This window comes from Penicillium hordei (genome assembly GCF_028827395.1).
Source record: "Penicillium hordei strain IBT 12815 chromosome Unknown utg000006l_segment0_segment0, whole genome shotgun sequence".
NCBI classification, from domain to species: domain Eukaryota; kingdom Fungi; phylum Ascomycota; class Eurotiomycetes; order Eurotiales; family Aspergillaceae; genus Penicillium; species Penicillium hordei.
In genome coordinates this window covers 592552-615656 of record NW_026623147.1, presented here as the reverse complement: position 1 = coordinate 615656, position 23105 = coordinate 592552, and the positions used below count along the sequence as shown (strand labels likewise).

Sequence of the window (23105 nt, the reverse complement as noted above, 5' to 3'; positions counted from 1 at the left end):
AAGTCGAAGTAGAAGATGCAGAATGGCAAAGTAAATTGAAATTTGCAGCCATCAATGCAGAAGCGGGGTTCATGTACGTGTTTTAAGCCGATGGCCACCCTTTGTGTTCCTTGCATACCGCTAGAGCTGGAATGGTTACATTCGATTCTGTACCCACTTGGGCAAGAGCCAGGATGTTCACAATTAATACCTAATCATCACCTGGGCAAGTTCGCCGGGGTTAAGGTTGGTAACCCCCGATCAACGAGAGAAGTGGGGTATGCTGACTACAGGACCAGGCACCGATATATTGCAGACGCGTTGCATAGTATGTACCTACATATTACAGTGGGGAACCTTGTTCTCCAGTACGTATTGGCCTTGCCTACCCTTTATTGCACAGTTTTCTTATTTAATCGTTGAAGTGCGGGGGATACAAGTAGCAGATAGATACAGATTAGCAATACACACTTCTACACCTCTCTGATTTCACTTCTTGGGCAGTACACCTGGGTTCTCTTGCATGCAAAACTGGGTATGAAACTAAATTGGGAGTGCTGAATCGACTCGTATGCCTTCGAACAGCCTTGAGCGTTCCCCTCTTCAATACTCCGTACGACCACGGTACATAGAAGGTTTATGTGGGGCGGGGGAACGAGCGAGTCGAAAGGGCTATCCAGTACCCAGGTGGTCATAAATTAAAATAGTATTGAGACTCTATCTCATTGCATTTAGTCTCCGACCCGATCCGTAACGTTCCAGAGTGAGAAAAATTGGACAGATGCCAAGGTCAGATACTCTTTTTCTTCCTTTTTCGTAGGGTCTAATTCGGTAATTTGATAATGGTACTTCCATGAAGAACCTTATAATATAGGCAGACAAGCCAAGGAAGGATTGTCGGGCGACCGACGGAGTTGCAAGGTTGATGTGATGACAAGGCCAATCACACTCGTATCGCACAGATATCGTAAGATCACCTGGCCAGGAACTTCCGGGGGCTTGGCATATTCTTGGAACCTTAGTGGAATGGGCCCTAGTCTAGTCGTATTTAGACAGGTAGCCATATTAATCCTATCCAAGTCCTATTCGGGTCAGCATGGTCGGTTCAAAAGCGAGCATATGTTCTATGAAGCTGCAGGCAACTCTGTATCCCCCCATTCTCCCTTACACTTCCGACAATTCAATTTCATCTTTCCACAAATGCGGTGTCTGGCCAACACTAATCCGCACATGTCGTGCTGTTCCGCCGACAAGGCCTTTGGCCCGTAGTTCCTGTCGGAGAGCTTTCGACTTTGCGTTATTTTTTGAAGAGCTATCCTTTGATTCGATCCCCTCCTCACTCCTGTTAATGGGTGCGTCCACGCGTCTCTGTATATTACTTCGCCGGCCAGTCCATGCTGGATGGGGACTTTTATAATTTCTCATGCTGTGGCATACACATATTTCTAGACTGGTGGCTCACATTTGACTAGAGTACAGTTTCTACCTTTGCAATTCTTAAGCCCCAAATTGTATGTCATATATTAATCCCTACTCCGTAGATACTTCAGCAATAGAGAGATTTCAGATACTTCAGATCACAAAAGTCACAGCATATAATAAAGTCATAGTTTATATACTATATACACACTAATAATGCTCATACATTTCATCCTCAACATGCTTCCTCTTCCTCCCTGATATACGCTACTGAGTATTGGTACTTGGCAGTTACGGCATAGTAGTAGTGTATACAGGCTGGTCTATATAGGCTGGAATATGCGTAAAAAACACAGATTATTCAGCTATTCTATGTATGCCAAGACTGTAGTTATGCGTAATAATGGGCTTTAATGGGGGCCTTATGGGCCCCTATTAATGGGCTGTGGGTTGGGTTGGGCCTCGAAGGTTAGGCCCATAGCCCACTGCTGGTTGGGCTTTGGGCCCGGGGTCCGGGCCCATTTGTGGGCTTTGCGGAACACTAGTCAGGGCGTAACAACACGCCTTTTCGTTCTAACTGCCATGCTATCCTTGCTCGCTGCGTGTACAATCGCAATTTTATCTCAGTATGAACATACTCGGTCTACTCGTCCATTTTTCTTCCTTGCCTTCTACCTATGTCTCACAGCCCTACTCAGGTCTACAATTACCCGCATATACTGGTCCCTTGAAGCAAATCGCAGTGCGGTAGGTGCGTCTCTTGCTACCTTACTCGTACAATTGTCCACGGCGGTACTCAAGAGTGGGCGCTCAAGAGGCCCAGAATATGCACAACTGTCTCCAGTGGAGAGCGCTACCTTTGTCTCACGAATTCTATTCCTATGGTTTAATCATCTTCTGTGGACCGGCTATCAGCGCGCCCTGACCGCGGCCGATCTAAAATCAATTCATCGCAGTCTCTATACAGAACGGTTAGATATTCAGTTTTCAAGGATATTTCCAAGGCGTTCGAGTTTGTTTCGACCTGTTTTACAGATCTAATGGATAGCACGTAGATTTCACTAATACATATAGTTTCGTATTTCCGTCTACCTGGCCGAACTCTCAAAGAGATATTGAACTCCCGGGTAAAACCACAATCTCAATTTTACACAGACTCAAAGCAGTCGTGGAATACGACCATATTGTTGTTATGGATGACAGTAAGGTCACTCACTTCGGTGGTCCAACAGGGGTTGTGCAGAAGTCCGAAGTCCGACCTTTATTCCTCTTTGAGGGACTAGAAAACCGTCTATCAGGTAAGTATATAAACACCAGTGAAGTCGCAGATTTATTCCAGGATCAGATAGACAGTACCTATATCCCATACAGTTGCTACCCATGTGTGTAAGTAGCTAACATGGGTAATGTATCATCTTACTCTTCTGGGCACTTTTTCTGTCGCACCATTAGGTCAAAAAACACAAGGGATATTAGCATTAACATTAAAAGTACCTGCTATATGCTCATGGTTTCTATAAGCTGAGTCAGATCCTTGCAAAATAAACCGCCCCAATTTAGTGGCGGCTACAGGACAGATCCTATTAGTGTGAACGGCATGCATATCCAACGTCTCGCCCTCAAGCCCACTATATTTTCATGAATCACTAATGAGCAATATATTACTCACATTGAGTATATTTCAGTGGAATTATACCTGCATGTCACTATCTAGTGTGCAGCGCCAGCCGTCAGGTTAAAACATCCCTCTGCCATGTCGCAATAATATCTCCCCATCACTTTTAAACTCACCATGACAGCTGGCGATATAACTAGTTCTTTTCTTAAATATGCCTCAAGGCCAGTCGCTGTTGTGGTTGGCTTATATGCGATCCTCCTAGGGTTACTCACCATGTCAACCTTCCAATCACATGTCGTTTACCTGCACGCAATTCAGATGACATGGTTCAAAGACCTCAATGTCCCGGAAACCTTTGGGTTTCTGAGGAACCAGGTCACTCCGTTCTCCATCAGGACGGCGGACGGTGAATTCCTACACGCTTGGCATATTCTTCCCGTGGAATTATATCGCAAGCATCAAATGCCTCTTATCGAAGAGCCAGTAGGCTTTGTGTCCGATATTAAGTCTCGGCTGGGATTTCAACTATTACTAGAGGACCCCGGCGCTCGTTTAATTCTGCATTTGCACGGAGCTGGGGGAACCGTCGGCTCAGGTTACCGGGTCCCAAATTATCGTGCACTGTCAGCAGGAAGTCCTGGGAAAATTCATATTCTGACATTTGATTACCGAGGATTTGGCAAGAGTACCGGGACACCGTCTGAAACCGGGCTCATCATCGATGCCCTTGCCGTGGTGGACTGGGCAATGAATGTTGCAGGCATTCCTCCATCTCGGATTTTGATATTTGGTCAATCTATGGGCACAGCTGTGAGCATCGCCGTGTCCAAACATCTTGCTGTGCAGAATCCACCAATAGTCTTTGCAGGCACGGTGCTGGTCGCACCATTTGTGGACGTCGCAACGTTGGTCTCAACCTATCGAGTCGCGGGTACCGTCCCAATCTTGTCGCCAGTTGCTAGGTTCCCTTTCCTCTTCAAATATCTTCAACGATTCATTCGAGACAAATGGTTGAGCAAGGATAATATTGCGCAATACATTCAGTCTAACGAGAGGAACGGAGAGAAATACAGAATAACGATAATCCACGCCGAGGATGACTATGACATTCCATGGCACCATTCTCAACTTGTCTTTTGGCACGCGGTTAATGCCTCGATACCAGCGGGGATCAGTTATGATGAGCTTGAACAAAAGAAACTCGATTCAAAAGCAGATATGGGAGCTGCCGGGTTCATGATGGAATGGAAAACGGAGAATGGGGTTATTCGCGAAGAGATCTTGAAAACTGGGTTGCATGATGTGATCATGGGGTACCCAGTAGTCACAATGGCGGTGATGCGATCTTTTGAAGCGGCAGATCCATCATTCGCGCCCTGAGTTCAATCGTCAGTCCCTATATAGTACCATCCAAGCATCCATTTTCTGAAACCGTGAGCATGATATACAAAACGAACAGCATTTACATTAGTATATTTCATCTAAAGTATAATTACAAGTTGGACAAATATATAAATAACGAAGCCCTATTCAGTAAACGAGAGATACACAAAATGGAAGACTGCAGCAAAGCAGATCTACAAGTATAAGATACTTAACCAACGAATGAATATCTTCTCTTAATGCAAATGATGTTCGGAGCCAATCCCATAGATAGGAACATGTGGCGGTGCTAGTGATGCGGTGGCACATGCGGGGTTGCCAAGCCACCTGTGATATCATCACGAGGAACAGGCTTGAGCCCGTGTGAGCGAAACAAAAGCTTGGTATTAGCGTGCAACTTGGTGAGCCGCAACGTCTTCTGATCATCGAATCATTCTATCTGACATATCGCCTAACCGCTTGGGAAAGTTGATCTATCACTAAACTTTATAGCGCGCGCGTCCCCTTACCTTCAGTACGCGCCCGTCCCGTTTTGGCTTACTTTTTCTTATCGTCTATTTCCCATCGAGGAATAAAAAAACAAGCCCCCATATTGCCGTCCTTGGTACCGCAAATACCTCCATTATGGCCATGCAATATCTCAACCAAATAAAGAACCTACGGCGTTCGTCGCAAATGACCAGTGCACCCAAGCCTGTCTTGACGTCGGAAGATGAAGCCTACCTACGCGAAGTCACCGCCCAGTCGGAATCTGTGCCCATCTCAACAGAACAGAATGAGCAAACCCCGACAGAGAGCCCTGCTGGGATACCTCTACAACCTGCGCTAAGCGAACAAGCTGAAAACATCCCTCTACCTATCTCTCCTGGGGAGGAGCTGGCAAAGGAGCTGGGCGAGGAGGGTAGACAAGAAAGGAAGAACTCCCAGGCAACATTGACAAGGTCGGATACACCAAAGTCGGAAGTTGCAAAGCCTCAACAGAAGAAAAAACGGTGGAGTGCCATGTTTTGGAAGAAAAACACAGAGAAGGTTGGTCATTTGTCTAGTTGTGTTCATTTTCGGATCATTACCTCTGGCTTGTGTATGTACTAACATACGACTTCGCGAAATTAGGATAAAGAAGCTCTCGATACAAACAAATCGCAAACCGAAGCGGCGACTCGTCCAACCACGTCGGACACAACAACGAACGGGAAAGAGGCAGATAAAGATGAAGATGCAGAGGACATGACAGATATTCTTGAGCGATTGAACCTGGCAGCGGATAACAACCGTGTATTTTCGATCAGTGAGGAGACACAAGAGCTTTTGCGCAAGTTCAAGCTCATCTTCAAAGACCTGATCAACGGCGTACCAACTGCCTATCATGACTTGGAGATGCTGCTGACCAACGGGAATCGCCAACTACAAGAAACCTATACAAAGCTGCCTGGTCCCATGCAAAAGTTGATCGAGAAACTCCCCGAGCGTTGGACCGAGACCTTGGCGCCAGAGATGCTAGCCGTTGCTGCCGACCGTGCCGGCAAGAGCGGTGTCAACATGGAGAACGTTGGCAAGGCCGCTGCAGCTGCAGAGAAGATGGGGGTCAATATTCCAAGCCTAAAGGAACTTGTGTCGAAGCCAGCTGCTCTTGTAGGAATGCTGCGATCCATCATGACATTCCTGCGAGCTCGATTCCCTGCTGTTATGGGTATGAATGTGCTCTGGTCTTTGGCATTGTTTAGTAAGTAAAGCATCACACCAAGTGCATGAGTCAATTTGCTGACTATGGCGTTCTCCAGTCCTCCTCTTTGTGTTGTGGTACTGCCACAAACGCGGACGCGAAGTCCGTTTGGAGAATGAGCGTCTGGTGACGGAAGAAGAGATCGCTAAGCTTAACCAAGACACCTCCGGGGATCTAATTCGTCCTACTGAGACTTTGACGACGACCGCACCGCCGGGTGCTACGTCTGGTGAAATACGCGAAGGCGTTAGAAAGGTAGAGGAGGCCCGCGCTGCTCCTGTCGAATCTGCTGTCCCGGCCGAAGCGGAGAGCGAAAACCAACGAAGTACTCCACAAGATACTCGGCCGGCGGCAGTTCCTACCCGGTCGAAATCACGTTTGTCTATGTTTGGTCGGGCCAAGACAGAGCCCATGCCTAATAATGTTGCGCCCTATCCTGGCACTTGATATGCCCTTTTTTTTTTTTTTTTGTTGTTTTGCCCACCTTAATTTTATTTCAATGGATGAACCATGGTTGTTAACCCAACCAACCAAGGGACCTTGGAGTTTGAGTGGGCGATCCAGAATCGAGGGATTGTTAAATGGAACCTCGTAGCCCAGGAATTTTGTCCATCTAAAGACTTGGAGTTATGTTATTTTAATCTACTTAACATCATTCGGTCTTGTGGAGTACAACACTCGGATTTCATGTAGTTAACCGCTTTCCTTTTGATAGTTGCTCTTGGCGGTCCCCACTTGTTTCCTCTTCGGTCAAATATCCCGCATTCCTTCCTGTTGGTTTTTAGTGCTCACTGTTCTAGTGATAACCAACCACCATATTCTCTCAATATAGATTATATACTGTGGCAGTGGTTGTGCCTTCTATGAAGTGTTGTAGATAATTATCGCCCCCACCCCGTGATTCCTAGCGCCCCTGGGCAGACACGACAACCTTCTCGCCGAACCTGAATGGAACTAACCATCTCTTTGCTTTCGAAAGAATCCTCACGAGTTGCATCATGACTGTATTTCTTGACCTCCCAGAGGAGACTCTCTGCCTCATTGCAGAAAACCTAGATTACCAGGGTGATCGCTATTCCTTGGTGCTATCATGTCGTCGACTGTACACAGTTCTGCTACCAACCCTTTATTCCCAGGTTATTCTTGGTGATGTTAGCAATCATACGATTGGCCAAGTCAGTGGATTTTTCAATGCAATCGCACGACGACCACAGTTGGCCAGGGCCGTGCGATCTTTACGGTTGGAGAGTTGGGATACTGAAGATGACAATGAGGACATCGACTGCGAATTCGAATATGATCCGGACCTTATTGGCCGACTTATCGCAGATACCTGCTGGTCGACGCAACCCTATGGCCAACTACAACGCGGAAATACTGATGCTTGGTTAGCTTTGCTCATTCCCCAGCTGAGAGGCTTGAGACGAATCAGCATATGCTATCCATATGGGTCTGAACACGTCGAGGAAATGTTCAAGAAGGCTGCCAAAGAGGATACCACAACATTTTCTCGCCTCATTGAAGCTTTTGCCGAATGGTCTGATACGGAAGATTCCATCCATGCAAGCTGCATGGAACCGTTCTTCAAATTCCCGGCGATGCGTAGGATTGGAGGATCCTATATCGTTGACTCCGATCGTAAGGAGGGAGAACCCTGTATTACACCCTTCTCGGGAGTCACAGATATCGATCTCGAGATGACCAACACTGAGTGTGGATTCGGTGTCTGGATTGAATCTTGCAAGGCTCTCAAGACTTTCCGGTTGAATATTGGCGGAGGAATGATCTCAGATGGACCCGATCTTGTATCGGCTCCCCTTCGAGAATCCATATCCCTTCACAAGTCATCACTAGAGGCGTTCTGGCTCTGTGGCGAATCGTATCAGCCTCCGGAGGACGACGATGGGTGGATGGGATCATTTGCTGATTTCAACATGATGAAATATATACATATTTCTATATCAATGCTTGCCAAGCTTGACGACAACTTAGAGCCCACGCAAGAACTCGTGGGGCTTTTGCCGCCGTCCCTTGAGACTTTGTATCTGTGTCACTGCCACAACGAGCTGCTCGAATGGGCTATCGATCAAATCGAACGCTTGCTGGATTCAAATTGTCTGCCACGCCTTACTTCCTTGGGGCTTGAAGGTTATGGGCCTTCGGAGGTTCATGAGAGTTCGTTGGAGACTATGCGCAAACTGGAGGAGTTGAACAAAAAATGTGCAGATGCTGGTGTGTTCTTTGCTACTTCTATTGGAAGTCACAGAATGGTCCCGAGCCATTTTGTATCGCTTTGGCCTTGTGACTAATTTGATGATTGCTGAATTTGGTGTGTTTATGCAAATTGGCGCTGTTGGTGATCAGCGATGCGGGGGTCGGTTAGCGTGGTATATAATCTAGCAGAATTCAGTTTCTTATTGGAGATGGTGTTACATGCGGAGCCGTATGATCTAATCATTTTGTTGCATATTATGGGGCCCAAAAACAAGAAAATAACCCCCTTTTTGAGGAGTAGAAATTGAGATATACGGAGCAATTTGTGAGATCGTTGTCCCTACACTCAATTCCTTCTTCCATAGGTCCATTTTGACATATCGAATTACCCAACTATCCACACCCATTATCTAGATGCCACTGTAGCGACTTTGACCTACCCCTACTGTGTTGCAATCCGAGTTTGGACACCAGAATCACGTAAATTGTACGTACTGTATGGAAAGAAGAAGGAAGTGGGGAAGACTGTCAGCTAGAAGGCCATCGAAGTGGCCAAGTGGAGGATTGACACCCGAGCGGTGAATGATCCGCCTCAACTGAAAAAAATGCTAGCGTTGGAGATATTTATTCCTCACTGAGTCTGATTGGTATTGTGGGTAGTAGAAATTTTTCCATCGCAGCCACTGCGGGGCAGATAGATGATCTTGCATGCTTCCGATCATCAGCAGGGGCCAGAATGGACTCAAAAAGAGAGACTCGGAAAGATCTTCCGTTCTACATTTGTCCCTGATGGTTCTTGATCCGCAGTATTATACGTACAAAGTAGAACATACTAGTAAGTAACTACGTTGCAATTTAACGGTATAGAGTTGGCCCCCTCACCGATTGGAAAAGATAAGAGAGAAATAGATATATCTCATGCATATTAAATGCGCCCAGCCTTAGCCATGTTGTCCTTTTAGTTACCACCTCTGATCTTTTTTTAAGCCAGTTAGGCCAGTTAGGCAGTTAAGCCATTGGGGCAAAAATAAAAAAAGACCCGCAGGCTCCCGGGACACGGGCAAATTTGCCAACCCGGTCGGAATAGAGTAGAGCGCTTTGCCACTCGAAACGTAAAAGTGGCCGGATCGATGGCTCGAACCAATGAGTCCATAGTCTTGGTGAAAAATTGGGTGAAGTCCAAACACGAAACAATATGATTCCTCTCAAGGATGTGTCATCGATAAAATGCAAAAATAAAATAAAAATCCCGATCCGAATATGAATCATCATGCATGCCGCACGGGTCAGCCACAGCACCGTGTATATTCTAGTTTGACGTCTAGTGCAGATGTTCTGATGTGCTGTTTCTGTCAGCACTGACTCGAAACTTGAAACTTGAGTTCATCTGTAGTTTGCAGGCTTGGAATTAGAATAGTCAACGAAAATTTTGCCGGGGAAGATTTCGCCGAGGATCTTTAATGACGTTTTTTTAGGTTTGTTTTGTTTGGACTCGATTCAGCCTGTCCAGGATATATTCTTAGAACGCTCTACGAGCAGTGAATATGGAATACTAGATGCAAGTGCTCCGTACTGCATAACATCAGCAATAAAACCCAATATCAATATAATCAATATAATGTCATTGCAACCACCTAATTTAAGTAAATGGCCAGGTGGATAATCCAATTCATGACTTTCCCGTTGCGACTTTCGGCGATCGCTGATTGGCGCGAAAGAGTCGGTGAGCGGCGCCAACGAATAGGCGGTCGTGTTCTGCAGCCAATCACAGCTGTCCCCCACCTGGGGGAAAAAAACGACCTCTTCTTCTTCCCTTTCTCATAGCACTCCCAACTGATTTACCTCGGCCTTCACTGAACTTATTGAAACCTTCTCAATCTATTCACTACATATCTACTACATATCGTCAAGAATTCAGCCAAATGGCCTTCGTTGAGCTGTAAATGCCTCGCTGGGGAGCCTGTCCCTGCCGGCTCCCCAGTCCTGCAGCTCCGATCTTCAATTCTACTTGACGATATTTGTTTCTCTTTCGACGCCTCCTACAAAGGCGTTGGAATTGCCCCCTAGCAAACTCCCAGAAGGAGCACTACAGCGTCCGCAACGGACTGCGGGTGCTTTCGTGATTACGAAAAAAAAATTCCTTGGACTCCTCCCCTCCACTCCGCTTCTCTGATCCCCTCCACTCCGTCCCACCTCCCTGCGACTTATCCCCTTAAAACAAATCGCCACTTTGGTCCAAACTACGACCATCCTCTCACCTAAGGAAGGTCTACCCCTTTTCCTTCGTCCCATCATTGGATCCTCCTGGAACGGACCGGATCATTTGAACAACAAGAAGCAAGGACTAAAGAAGTCCACCCTGAAAAAAATAACCCCGATTCATCTATACCCGTCTACTACAAAATGCCTCAGAGTTCATACTCTTCCAAGCGGGCTCCCAAGAGCTCCGCCAAGAACGCTCACCCCCGCCCCTCGACCCCCGAACCCAACATCATGCGGAACCTCGATATCTCACCGAAGGCCAGTCAGTCTCGAAAGTTAGGCAATGCTCAGCCATCCGACAGGAAGCGGAGAGCCTCATCATCATCAGTCTCAAGTGTTTCTTCGGTCTCGTCCCTCGGGGACCTGAGCGACGAGGCAGATGATTCAGAAGAAGATGCAGATGATGAGCAAGAACCAGCAGTCAGGGCCCCGTCTTATGGTCGTCGCCGAGACCATAAGGCGGGGCGCCAATCCGCAATCAACAAGAGAAGACGTGTCCTGAACGACACCAGTGACAGCAGTGACGTCAATGACGGCGATGACTCGGATGACAGCTCGGATGATGTGTATGCCGGTGTAGACTACATCACAGATGCGGAGGATGAAGACCAAGACGTTGAGAAGATGGAAGAAATGATGATCGTAGAGTCTGAAAAAACCCACCGTCCTTTGCCCAGCACTGGATTTGACGATGATCAGTGGGCTATCAACTCCTTCGACGATCACATGTTCCTACCGGCTGCATCTTTCTTTGATGAAGAGCATCTTTACAGTGCCATGGACACTTTTGGCGAGCCTCAGGTAACCAGCGAAGCCGCTGAGACTCCAGTCGCCCGACGAGTTCACTTCGAGGAGCGATCCGATTCGTCCTCTGATAGTGATTCCCACAGTGACGACGACATACCCGGTGACTTCTTACAACAGGACAGCCTGGACCCACAGTTGCGTCGTATGATCGAAAACGACAACGAAAACTTCCAGAGAAACACCCGCCGACAATCAGAAGAGATGTTTGGTGACGCTGACTACGGCCATGGAAGCATTTACCACGTCGAGTCTGAAGGATCCTCAGAGGGCAGCTTGAGTGGTTACGAGAGTATGATAATTGGTCAATTCGTATTGCATTTCGGTTTTGCTAACCTATTTGAAAAGGCGATGATGGTGACACCACAGACGAGGATCTCCCCCCACCAGCAACTATCACCCACCCTCGATCCCTTCTCCGCCGGGATTCGTCCGACTCTTTGGCCCCTGTGGATGAGAAGAGTGACTGTATTCCCCGCCGCCGAGGGCCTATCATGGGAACCTTCGTAGCAGATCCCCACAAGCCAGTAGCCTTGGTTGACTGCACTGGCAAGCATCTCGTCATCATTCCCGCGTATGCCTCTTCTCGCCACGACTGGCTGGACTCCGCCGCCAACAGTATGCCCGGAACTGCCAACACCAGCCCTCGCCAGACCACACTTCACTTGGTTGATGAGAGCGACACGGATGCACTCGCCTCACCCAACCAGCTTGATTTCAGCCCAATGCTGGCTTCGAGTGCCAACCTCATGATGACCGCTCTCGGCAACGATATCACTCCGGGAGGCCAGGTCATGGGCCCTCCTGAGGCATTCTACCCTTCTCAGGACTTCACCATCGACAGCTCGTTCGAAGAAGATGAAGAAGATGACCCAGAGTCTGCTCTCAACGTCGACGACTTCATCGACTTTGGCAATGGATCCTCCGATGAAGATGAGGACATGGATGATGATGCCATGGTCTCCCCAATGGCCGCTCCCTTTGCCAAGTCCATGGGCACACCTACTCCCACCCGCAAGTCTGAGTCGCAACCAACCAACAACGAAGAGCGCTTCCTCAATCACCTGGACAAGGGTATTGTCACTGCCTTCCGTCGCAACCATAACCGCTACCAGGCGCTCCTCCGCCTCCCCCAACACCGCGAGTTCATGCCCGCAAACTCTCCCGCACGTCCTGCCAGTGTCTTCCGACATGCCAAGAACAACGACCAGCGAACTCCCACCCGCAAGCGCAAATCGAGCAGCATTGCAGGTGGCGAGGCTGTGCGACGCAAGTTGATGGATGCCCAGCAACGTCGCTCTCAGCTCCCCATCCCAGCACCTCTCTGAGGTCTCACGATTGCACGACTTTTGGATTTCCACCAAGATCATATGATAACCACGGCCACAATTTATTCTATCTGTTTCTAGTCGCTGGCAGACTTTCCTATTGGTGTCTTGTGCCTTTGACCCTGTCGACCTCGCGTTGAGCGCACAGGCTCTTCGCTCTGGTCATATTACATCTTGCCACTTAATGTGTTGTGGAGATCACTCTATCCTTTTAATGATTGAGGTAGATCCGCGGTGCACATTGAGTTGGCTTGGGAAAGATCGATGTTTCTTCTTAGAACACAAAAGCGATCCATTTCTGATATTTGATTATCTTTCCAGTCATTCCTTTTTTTTTTTTCTCTTCATCATCATGTCATATCTATTGACTAGCCATTTTTCTCCCTCGCCTGTCGCGGGGGATTGGGATACCTTGGATTTCTGGAGTTGAAAACTTGCTGGTTTTTGCGTTTTAACGAGCGATGGATGATTTAGTTGCTGTTTGCATTTACCTTTACCAATATCAAAAACATTCGAAACTTATATTACATTCTCTCGTACTCGTTAATCATTTGATATTAAGCCTCTAATGAAGCTCAGACCTTGCGGTGTACCCACCCCAGCTCCGGACCCACCTAAACCTTATTCAAGTAGATCTCCCATAGTCCGCAATTAGCATCATTTCTCTATCCCATACCATTCCTGCTGTCCCCTCCGGTGTTATTGTACAAAACATAAGCACTAGGTAAAAATAGAAGCGGAACCACAAGGAAGGAAGCTTAAAAAAACAAAGTGTCATTAGAAACTTCTTCGGGCAACAGAGAGCTATCTCTGTGAAAAGGTTCCAAAAATTGGCTCAAGGAGTTGCGTGGAGGAGATGAGAACAGAGCCCCTTGGTTCAGCTCGTGATGGACAGTGGAGAACTCAGGAAAGTATAGTATTTATCCACAGAGGTGAGGGTAGAACAGCCCGATCGGTTCCTAAGGGAGGTCCTTTCAGGCTATCCGCCCTATATGCTTCGTGCCATTGAACTAGGACCGAGGTCCTAACCTAGTTTCAGCTTTAACTGGACCGCATCAAAGATGAAATCAGTGCCTCGGGGTACGTCTTTCCTTCACTGGACAATAGCACCCGTATGTTGAAGTATGGACCTGGAGCTGAAGAAGTTCAAAGAGTTGTTGAATGTCCAGGGAACCATGGAGTGCAATGCGGGCCTGGAATGTTGAAGAAGGAAGAGAGAAAGAATAAGAGAGAGAAGTGGGAGAGAAGTGGGAGGGGAAGGTACCTAAACACCTGCTCGGAGAGGTACATGGGTACTTCACTAGCCTTACATGGTGTGTATCTAGTAGCCATTGACATCAAGACCCAATGATGCTATAGCCCCCATCACTAATGCTGAGAGTGACTTCGTCTACTGCTGACCTTTTATTTCAAGATTGCCACCGTTTTAAGCAAAAGCAAATGAGAGTACTCTGTCCGAGGGAACCAATCCGTCGGCGAGAAATGCAGGTGTATCTTTGAGAAGGGATTTTAGGTCGATGCACTCCAATGGGAGGCTATCGCTGGTGTTGAAATGGGTTGACCATAATTGATAGCCCGCACGGAGTGAGTACCCAAAGGCTTATTTGCTTGGGCGAAGGGCGTCTTCCATGTTTAATGTATAGATATTGGAATGTTGTCGCGGGAGAGTGAAGTGGGACTAGATCGTACTGCTCAATTGGAGGCTCGTTCTGTTCACCGCTAGTTGGTGCATTTTGTATATTCATTTTGATATCTGTCAAGAAAATCTGCGATGAACGTTACTTCTTTTTGTTCTATTTGAATTTGCAAGTATTTCACGGTGGTGTCTAGAATATAAATTCTCTAGTGTAAGAGGTCAAGTTAGTAGTCAAGGGTTTCGCATGAGCTTATTGCGGATTTTCCTATACAGGTAGTTCATCTACCAAGGAAAACAAACGTAAACAACTTTAAGTCTGTCGACTGGGATACTATATTCCACGTAAGAATGTTTAGTTTCGAGAGGAGAATTGTACTTTCTCATCTTCCAAAAGCAGTGCGCATTGATCCCACGTAGTATAGAAGTACCAGTTAAAGAAGGCCATGGGTCTTTGACTGTTTAGTCTTCCGTCCTGAATGGAAGTAAACGCCACATTTCTCGTAGTTAAGTGCGCTACCCCGTACTCCATGGACATTTGCAATGACGTTCTACCAATCGGATAATGACCTGATATAGTTATACGATGCTATGCGAGTATACCTACAAAAACTATTGAGTTCCTACTGATTCCCACTATGTTGTCAAATATGAATACATACTCCGTAATCATGTAGTATTAATATACTCTACAAGTGACTGAATATCCTCGGAGTACTCCGTATGCAAGGGTTTTTAGTCAGGACTATCGGACGCCCTACGGTTAACCATATGTTTAGAATAAATTGTCAAGGGACATATTGCCCCTAAATACAGAGCACGGAGTAGCTAGACATAATAGGAAGTCTAGACAAGCCTTGGCATCGGAGGAACACCGCCTGGGCAAGAAATATAAAATGCAACCTGGGCGCAGATGGTTCTCGTGTAGCATTTGCACAGTAACATTGAGGCGAATATATTAATATTAACACCTCAGGTTTTACAAATTAATACAATTGTCTGGACTCCGACAGTTGCAAGGGGGTACAGCGTAGTAGTATTCCCGTGGCACTAAAGTTCTCATTCGTGGGTATTTTTAGTTGAGCGTTTCACGTTAACCCGAATTTAAGCCTGCAGACAAAGTCATCGTCCGACGCGCCGCAAGAGATTATTTGCATTTCTGTTTTCATTTCCAGAAACTAAATAAATAAATAAATAGAACGTTTGCTATGGAACATGGCTGAAAGAATGGAATATCAACACTTCTGCCTCTCAAAGCCAAAGTCATACAATTCCTGTCTTTTGCGGAGTAATAAGTCAGGGAGGAGTACAAGCTAAGCTAGATATACCTCAGGACTTTATTTGGCTTTGGATCGGAAATGTGATAGTAATGGCATTTCATGTTTAGAGGAACCCCTCAAGCTGTTGAGGCAACCCCACTAGTCTTCTGCTCTAGACAGGTTCGTTGGCGCTCGGCTTTTTTAGCAGGGTCCATATAAATCAGTCAAGAGGTGAGACGGAGCGTTCAGGTACCCGCCACTAGCATCTCACTGTTCGACCTTGCAGGGGGTTACCCCTGGGAAAAAAGATAAAAATAAAAAAAAAGAAGTCGATTTTGCGTGACATCCAAGCAGCACCGTTAGCCCCAAAGTAGTACTTTATGTCCCTTCTCTGATTGGTCAACCCCGGCGCTTCGAAGGCGCATGAAAGGACTTGTATACTTGGAAAGGAAAAGATTATGAATATCAATAATAAGCACATATGGAATCACCACGCAGAAAGTGGGCGACAAATGGGCGAGGCGCCAGGGTTTTTTTTATTTTTATTTTTTCTCTTTTTTCTTACCGGTCGCATTATTTGTTACTCAAATTTTTTTGGAACTTGAATCTACACCGAATCGGAAATAGTTGGTTTCGGTTAAAGGTGAGTTTAAGCCACTAAAAATATGAGGAGATGAAAGACCCTATATCAAAGAACTGCACGTGGATTCCGGTACCCTACCTGGACTCTATACCTGGACTTTACCCTCAACACTTTCCTCTCGACCCTCGGCCATATGCAAGTTTCCGTGCCGATCAAGCGCCTAATATTCATACACTATTTTTACTCGAGGATGCTTATTGGCTGGTCATCAATTAATGTCGACTGATCTCACAGTCACATCCCACGGATGGATGAACCGATGCTAAATGCGATTGGTCCCCGGCAAGCGCCTTGGTCAACGGCCCCAGTCTGCAATCCCTGAGTGGCTCTTCTCCAGCTTCTGCAGGCTGTTCCTGCACTAATCGGCGCCGAGTTCTAGATGGATCCTTAAGCTCGCCCTCTTTTCAGCCACTACCGTTTCATCTGTACCTTCAGATACCTGCCGATTGGAGAGAGGTTCGCTTTTCTCTGACGAAATGTCTTACCAGGGTCCTTGACGCCAGGATATTTTGGGTCAGTAGAAAAATGCTTGCTAGCTGCAGCCAAACCTTTGTCTGCAGAGGTTCATGGCATAGCCTGCGTTGGTCGATTGTTTAAAGACCCCGGCTCTACCCATATCCTGCACCTCTTTCATTCTCGTCATTGTTTGATTTCCTTTTAGCTTTTTTGCCCATCTTGGTTCGTCCCCAACCAAGGACGCTCGTTCAGGGATACGCACTTGCTTATCCCACCACCCTCTTTCGTTTGATATTGGTTCAGTTTCATTGATGACTTTTCTTTATTGTCGCCGATCAACAATACTAATAGAAATTACAACCTTTGCTGCCTATACAATTGTGGCTTTTATCACCATATCCATTGAGGTCTAGCTTTCTGTATCGCAGCCTATCCAGTCCTGACCTTTATATCACTCCATTTTGTTTCTTTCATCCATACTTCTTCTCTTTTCTTCTTTCTTCCCCTTCTATTCTATCTTCCTTTCGCGTCCCATTTTCCCGTCACTCGTTGTCGTTATCCTTCCACTATGAAGGTCATTTCGGCAATTGCGTTTTTCTCTCTTCTGGCCTCTGGTCAAGCCACTGGATCAGTATGCCTCAACTCACATCCTGTCATCTTTGATATACAATCTAACTCGAACCGTTTTAGTACTGGGGATCTGAGAAATACTACTCCAGCCCGGGTAGATCACCTAACAAGTGTAACGAGTACCAGAGCAAGGGCTTCAGCTGGACTGACCTCGCTGCTGGCTCTTTCTCCGAGTATGGTGGCTTCTCTTTCTCTGGTTTCACTTGCGGCAATGGATTTGGTTCTAGCCTCGGCAAGCGTGGTGTACGTAATGCACGCCTCTCTTTCATCTGCAGGTACTGATGATGACTCTAGACCCAGAAATGTATCTCCGGTACCGTCTCCAAAGGTAGCTCCTCTAGCTCCAGGGCTAGTTCCAGCTCCCAAAGCTCCGGTTCTTCGGCTCCGTCATTTTCCTGTGGCTCAGATGAGAGTGGCTTCACTGTGACCAACTTTCACGTTGCCACCGAGAAGGATACCGAATTGGACATCATCTATAGCATGCCTGATGGCTCGACTTGCAAGAACACCGCTTCCTGCAACTCAGCTGGTACTGTGGTCACCAACGACCAGTGTGGTGGTGCTAAGTCTGTTCACTTCGAGCTTCCCGACGATAGTGAACATGAGAGCTGCGGTTTCGGCATCTACAGTGTTGGCTTTGACTGCACTCCTGGTTCCACAACCACTGCGCCTATCATTGCCACCACTGCTCATGTTACCAGAGTTCCATATGGACGGAGATCTGTGTCTGTTGGCTCTGGCTCCGTCGTGCCTCCAGTCTCTGTTCCAGGCCCTGTTGTGGTCCCAACCACCACCTCAGCGGTGAGCACACCTCTTCAGATGACTACATCGACTGTGTTTACCACCAGTTTGATCACTATCACTAGCTGTGCTCCGACTGTTACCGATTGCCCTGCTGGATCAGGCTCAACCACTGTGGTAACTTCTACCATCGCTCTTTCCACCACAGTCTGCCCCGTCACAGAGACTGCTCCTGTCGGGGAAACTACTTCTGCTGCAGAGACCAGTCCTGTTGTGGATACCACTACTGTCGCTACAACCTCGCCATCCGTGCCTGCCGTGACCAGCCCGACCGGTGTTCTACCTGTCAGCTCATCGGCTGGTGTTCCTCCTTCTAGTGGTACATCTATTCCTACATCTTCGGTTCCGGCTTCTTCTGTTTCCACCACTACCCCCGCTGGAACTTCCGCCCTTTCCACCCCGTTGATCACCACTCCAGTCCAAATGACTACCTCAACCGTGTACACGACCAGCGAGGTCACCATTACCAGCTGTGCCCCTGAGGTCGTGAGCTGTCCAGCGGACTCGACCACAGTCGTGACTTCGACTATTCCGATCTCGACCACTGTGTGTCCCGTCACTGAGACTACTGTTGCCGCTACTAGCTCATTATCTGTTTCCGTTGTACCCAGCCCGAGCGGTGTTCTCCCTATTAGCTCATCTGCTGGAGTTCCTCCTTCTAGTAACACATCCATTCCTATATCTTCGATTTCGGCTTCCTCTTCTTCTAGTTCCTCCACTACCCCCGGTGGAACTTCTGCCGCGTCCACCCCGTTGATCACCACTCCAGTCCAAATGACTACCTCGACCGTGTACACGACCAGCGAAGTCACCATTACCAGCTGTGCCCCCGAGGTCGTGAGCTGTCCAGCGGACTCGACCACAGTAGTGACTTCGACAATCCCTATCTCGACTACTGTGTGTCCCGTCACTGAGACTACTGTTGCCGCTACTAGCTCATTATCTGTTTCCTTTGTACCCGGCCCGAGCGGTGTTCTCCCTGTTAGCTCATCTGCTGGAGTTCCTCCTTCTAATGGTACATCGGTTCCTTTATCCTCGATTTCGGCTTCTTCTATCTCGTCTATCACGACTGAGACCCCAGTCGGAACTTCCGCCGCTTCCACCCCGTTGATCACCACACCAGTCCAGATGACTACCTCAACCGTGTATACCACCAGCGAGGTTACTATCACTAGCTGTGCCCCTGACGTTGTGAGCTGCCCAGCGGACTCGACCACAGTAGTGACTTCCACTATCCCTATCTCAACTACTGTATGTCCCGTTACTGAGACTGCTACAACTGATGTCGGCTCCACACCTCTGCTTACAGGCACAAGCCCAAGCGGTGTCTTGCCTATTAGCTCCCCGGTCGGATCTTCTACCGCTTCAACCCCGTTGATCACCACTCCAGCCCAGATGACTACCTCAACCGTGTACACTACCAGTGAGGTCACTATTACTAGCTGTGCCCCCGATGTTGTGAGCTGCCCAGCGGACTCGACCACAGTCGTGACTTCGACAATCCCTATCTCGACTACTGTGTGTCCTGTCACAGAGACTGCCACAACTGATGTCACCTCCACACCTCTGCTTACAGGCACAAGCCCAAGCGGCGTCCTGCCCGTGAGCTCCCCGGCTGGATCAACTCCTACTAGTGGCACTTCAGTTGTTTCCACGTCGGTCGGGACCTCCTCAGCTCCTGGTGTGACCTCCTCGGTTCCCGACGTTACCTCCGATGCCTCGTCCCCTACCCCCTCGTCTCCTGTCAGTACTACCCCCGCTCCTGGAGAGGATACCACCACTGTCGTTACTTGGGAGACTGTAACCACTTGCCCGGTGACTAGCACTGTTACCTCCGGTAGCTCAACTTTCGTGACTACCTCAAGTACCATTTCAACTGTTACTTTGACTACTGTCTCTACAATCTGCACCCAGTGCTCGGCTACCGCTACCTCTGTTGCTGGTCAGAGCACCGTTGCCCCATCTGGTACGTCCGAGGCTTCGAGCACTGGGCCATCCGGTACGCCGGAAGGATCAAGCCCTGTCTTTTCCACAACCGCAGAGGCCTCTAGTCCCCTCCCCAGCGGCCCCGATGTTACCAGCATGGTCCCCTCTAGCGTGGGTGCTGAAACCACACCTGCGATTCCCCAAGGTTCGACTGCCACGGTTATAACTTATGTAACTGAGACCACCTGTCCTGTGACTGCCACTATCACTTCTGGATCATCGACATTCGTCACGACATCCAACACAGTTTCAACCGTTACGTTGACGTCCACTTCCACTCTTCCCAGCTCTGTGGCTGCCGGAAGCACACCTGCTCCCTCTGAGACAAGTGTCGCCTCCACCGCCCCTACGGGTCCCGCTGTCACCAGTATCATTTCATCTAGCATTAGCATCAGCTCTACACCCACTGTTCCCGAGGGTGAGACTACAACCGTTGTAACTTACGTGACCGAAACCACCTGCCCTGTGACTGCGACTATCACTTCTGGCTCGTCGACTTTCGTCACGACATCTAGCACAGTGTCAACTGTTACCCTGACCTCCACTTCTAACCTTCCCAGCTCTGTTGCTGCCGGAAGCACTCCTGCTCCCTCTGGGACGGAAGTTGCCCCCGCTACTGCTCCTACGGGTCCCGCTATCACCAGTGTCTTTTCATCTAGCGTCAGCGTCAGCTCTACGCCCACTGTTCCCGAGGGTGAGACTACAACCGTTGTGACGTATGTAACTGAGACCACCTGCCCTGTGACTGCCACTATCACTTCTGGATCGTCAACTTTCGTCACGACGTCTAGCACAGTTTCAACTGTTACCCTGACCTCCACTTCCCTTCCAAGCTCTGTTGCTGCCGGAAGCACTCCCGCTCCCTCTGAGACAGGTGTCGCCTCCACTACTGCTCCTACGGGTCCCGCTATCACCAGTGTCTTTTCATCTAGCTTCAGCGTCAGCTCTACGCTCACCATTCCGGAGGGTGCCACTACTACCCTTGTGACTTACGTGACCGAGACAACCTGTCCCGTGACCAACACCGTCACTTCAGGTTCTTCCACCTTCGTAACCACATCCAACACAATCTCTACAGTGACCCTCACCTCCGTCTCAACTATCTGTACCCAATGCGCCACCACTGCTACTGCTGCCACCGAGGCCAATTCCCTTTCGACGGCCAGTAATACCCGAGCAGCCCCCACCGGTGTTTCCCCGGTATCGAGCCCAGCTCCCTCAGCTCCCTGCCCCAGTACCGTGCCCCAGTGTATCAACACCTGGCTCACCCTCACCCCCAAGTGCACATCCAACAGCGACGCCTCATGCTTCTGCCCCAACAGCGAGTTTACCAACAAAGTCATCTCCTGCATCCAAGCCTGGGGTGCCTCCAAGGAAGAGATCCAATCCGCCCTCTCCTACTTCACCGGTATCTGCGCTGCCTGGGTCCCTCAGAACCCAGGCATCGTGACCGCCATCCCCTCAACCATCACCCTAATCCCGACAGTCGCTCCTTCCGCGCCCCCGTCTAGCGTCGCCGGCGCCAGTGTCACCGCCAGCGCCGTCGTCCCTATCACCTCTGGCCCTACCGGCCCCTGCACAACAATCACCTATTCGACATACACCGTCACCGTGCCGCAGGTCAGCTTCGTGACAAACACCGGTACTAGCTCCGGTGCCGCCCCAACCATTGGTCTAGTCCCGGCTGGTCCTAGTGGCATTTCCCCAGCACACAGCGGCCGTGTTCCCCGCCCTGCATCGGCGACATGGTTGACCTCAAGCGGTTACCCATATGCCAGTCGAAGCCCGATCAGAAGCGCCTCTCCCAGCGCATCCCCGGTCTTCAACTCGGCCTCGAGCTTGTCAATTGCTTCCAGTCTGGTGCTGGCTTCTCTTGCTGCTTTCTTCAGCTTGGTGATGTAGATACGTTTCCCTGCAGATTAACCCACGAACACCCCGTGGTTTTCCTTTTCTTATCTTTTGTTTCTACAAATATGCACAGTGCGGATTGATTTCGTGGTTTTTCTTCTTGCTTGCTTGTCTTCGCGGCCCTGGAGTGGTTCGTCCTGGTTCTGAGGTGAACTATTGGCTGGGAATTGACGCAGATCGTCGGTCCTTAAGGGACTTCTTTGTATTTTATTTATTCACTCCCTAATTCAACGCGATAGACCTCGCCTTTTTTTTATTTTTTTTACGAATATCTGATTTTGTTATTTTCTGTTCTAAGCAGGTAGTTTTGTTTGACTCATAGTAAATACAGTCTTTAAGCCCTCTTGCATTCTAACATAACTAAGTTTGCATTTATATACCATTGATCCTTTCCCTTAAGTTCAAAAAAGTATGAGGAATGAAGAATAGAGATCGACGTTACCTAATTTGCCTTTGCTTTCTCCAACTTCTGCAGTTGTATTGACCTTCGGAATACTCCGACTCTTGCCCGACAGGCAAAGTCTCAAGCTATGAAAATCGTCAGGTAATGGAGACTGCTTCAGAATGTGCCCCTCGGGAGTCTAATCAACAGTCAGGTATTTAGCACAGTAGTAAAGTCTTTCGGTGGCTAAACTAACGGTATTGCTACCTACCCTGGATGTCCCCAGCAGGTATATCACTTCATTCAAGGGACATTTCGCCATCCACCCTTCATCACATATTCCCGAGTTATGACGGAATCTCCCCGATCTCAAAATTCGCCGTCTTTCCGCTGTGCACTTCGCTCTTTTTCCACGAAAGGTATATGGTTTCACATTTCAACACTCGATAGCTTTGTGTTGGACTGCAGGAGCGCATCGCTCACGGAGCACACATTGGCAGGGGTGGTCATTTTTCTGATTGACAATGTGCTTGTTCAGAACTTCTTTGCGCAATTATTAAACCAAGCTCGACCTTCGGATTCTTCGGTAGAATGACGAACGCAGGTCTGGTCACGGTGACTTCTTGGAGGCACTCGCACTCACATTCGAAACAAGGATACTGAGGTATGTTCTGATC

The 23105-nt window shown here is 48.4% G+C and overlaps 5 protein-coding genes across 5 annotated transcripts; all 5 read left to right on the top strand.

Annotated features, from left to right (window-relative positions):
- Nucleotides 1–3190: 3190 nt before the first annotated feature.
- Nucleotides 3191–4396, top strand: N7537_010912 (alpha/beta hydrolase; the record flags this gene model as incomplete). Its single annotated transcript, XM_056901966.1, has 1 exon — nt 3191–4396. The coding sequence occupies one exon, from the start codon at nt 3191–3193 to the stop codon at nt 4394–4396; it is 1206 nt and encodes a 401-aa protein (XP_056747253.1).
- Nucleotides 4397–5074: 678 nt separating this feature from the next.
- On the top strand, nt 5075–6569 carry N7537_010911 (uncharacterized protein; the record flags this gene model as incomplete). The annotated part of the gene is made up of 3 exons (XM_056901965.1): nt 5075–5428; nt 5513–6122; nt 6181–6569. The coding sequence occupies 3 exons, from the start codon at nt 5075–5077 to the stop codon at nt 6567–6569; spliced, it is 1353 nt and encodes a 450-aa protein (XP_056747252.1).
- Nucleotides 6570–7120: 551 nt separating this feature from the next.
- N7537_010910 (uncharacterized protein) lies at nt 7121–8431 on the top strand (the record flags this gene model as incomplete). Its single annotated transcript, XM_056901964.1, has 1 exon — nt 7121–8431. The coding sequence occupies one exon, from the start codon at nt 7121–7123 to the stop codon at nt 8429–8431; it is 1311 nt and encodes a 436-aa protein (XP_056747251.1).
- Nucleotides 8432–10739: 2308 nt separating this feature from the next.
- Nucleotides 10740–12905, top strand: N7537_010909 (uncharacterized protein; the record flags this gene model as incomplete). The annotated part of the gene is made up of 2 exons (XM_056901963.1): nt 10740–11694; nt 11751–12905. The coding sequence occupies 2 exons, from the start codon at nt 10740–10742 to the stop codon at nt 12728–12730; spliced, it is 1935 nt and encodes a 644-aa protein (XP_056747250.1). The 3' UTR covers nt 12731–12905.
- Nucleotides 12906–17289: 4384 nt separating this feature from the next.
- N7537_010908 (extracellular serine-threonine rich protein) lies at nt 17290–22040 on the top strand (the record flags this gene model as incomplete). Its single annotated transcript, XM_056901962.1, has 3 exons — nt 17290–17352; nt 17412–17594; nt 17646–22040. 3 exons carry the CDS (start codon nt 17290–17292, stop codon nt 22038–22040), a joined length of 4641 nt encoding a protein of 1546 aa, XP_056747249.1.
- Between the last annotated feature and the right edge of the window lie 1065 nt (nt 22041–23105).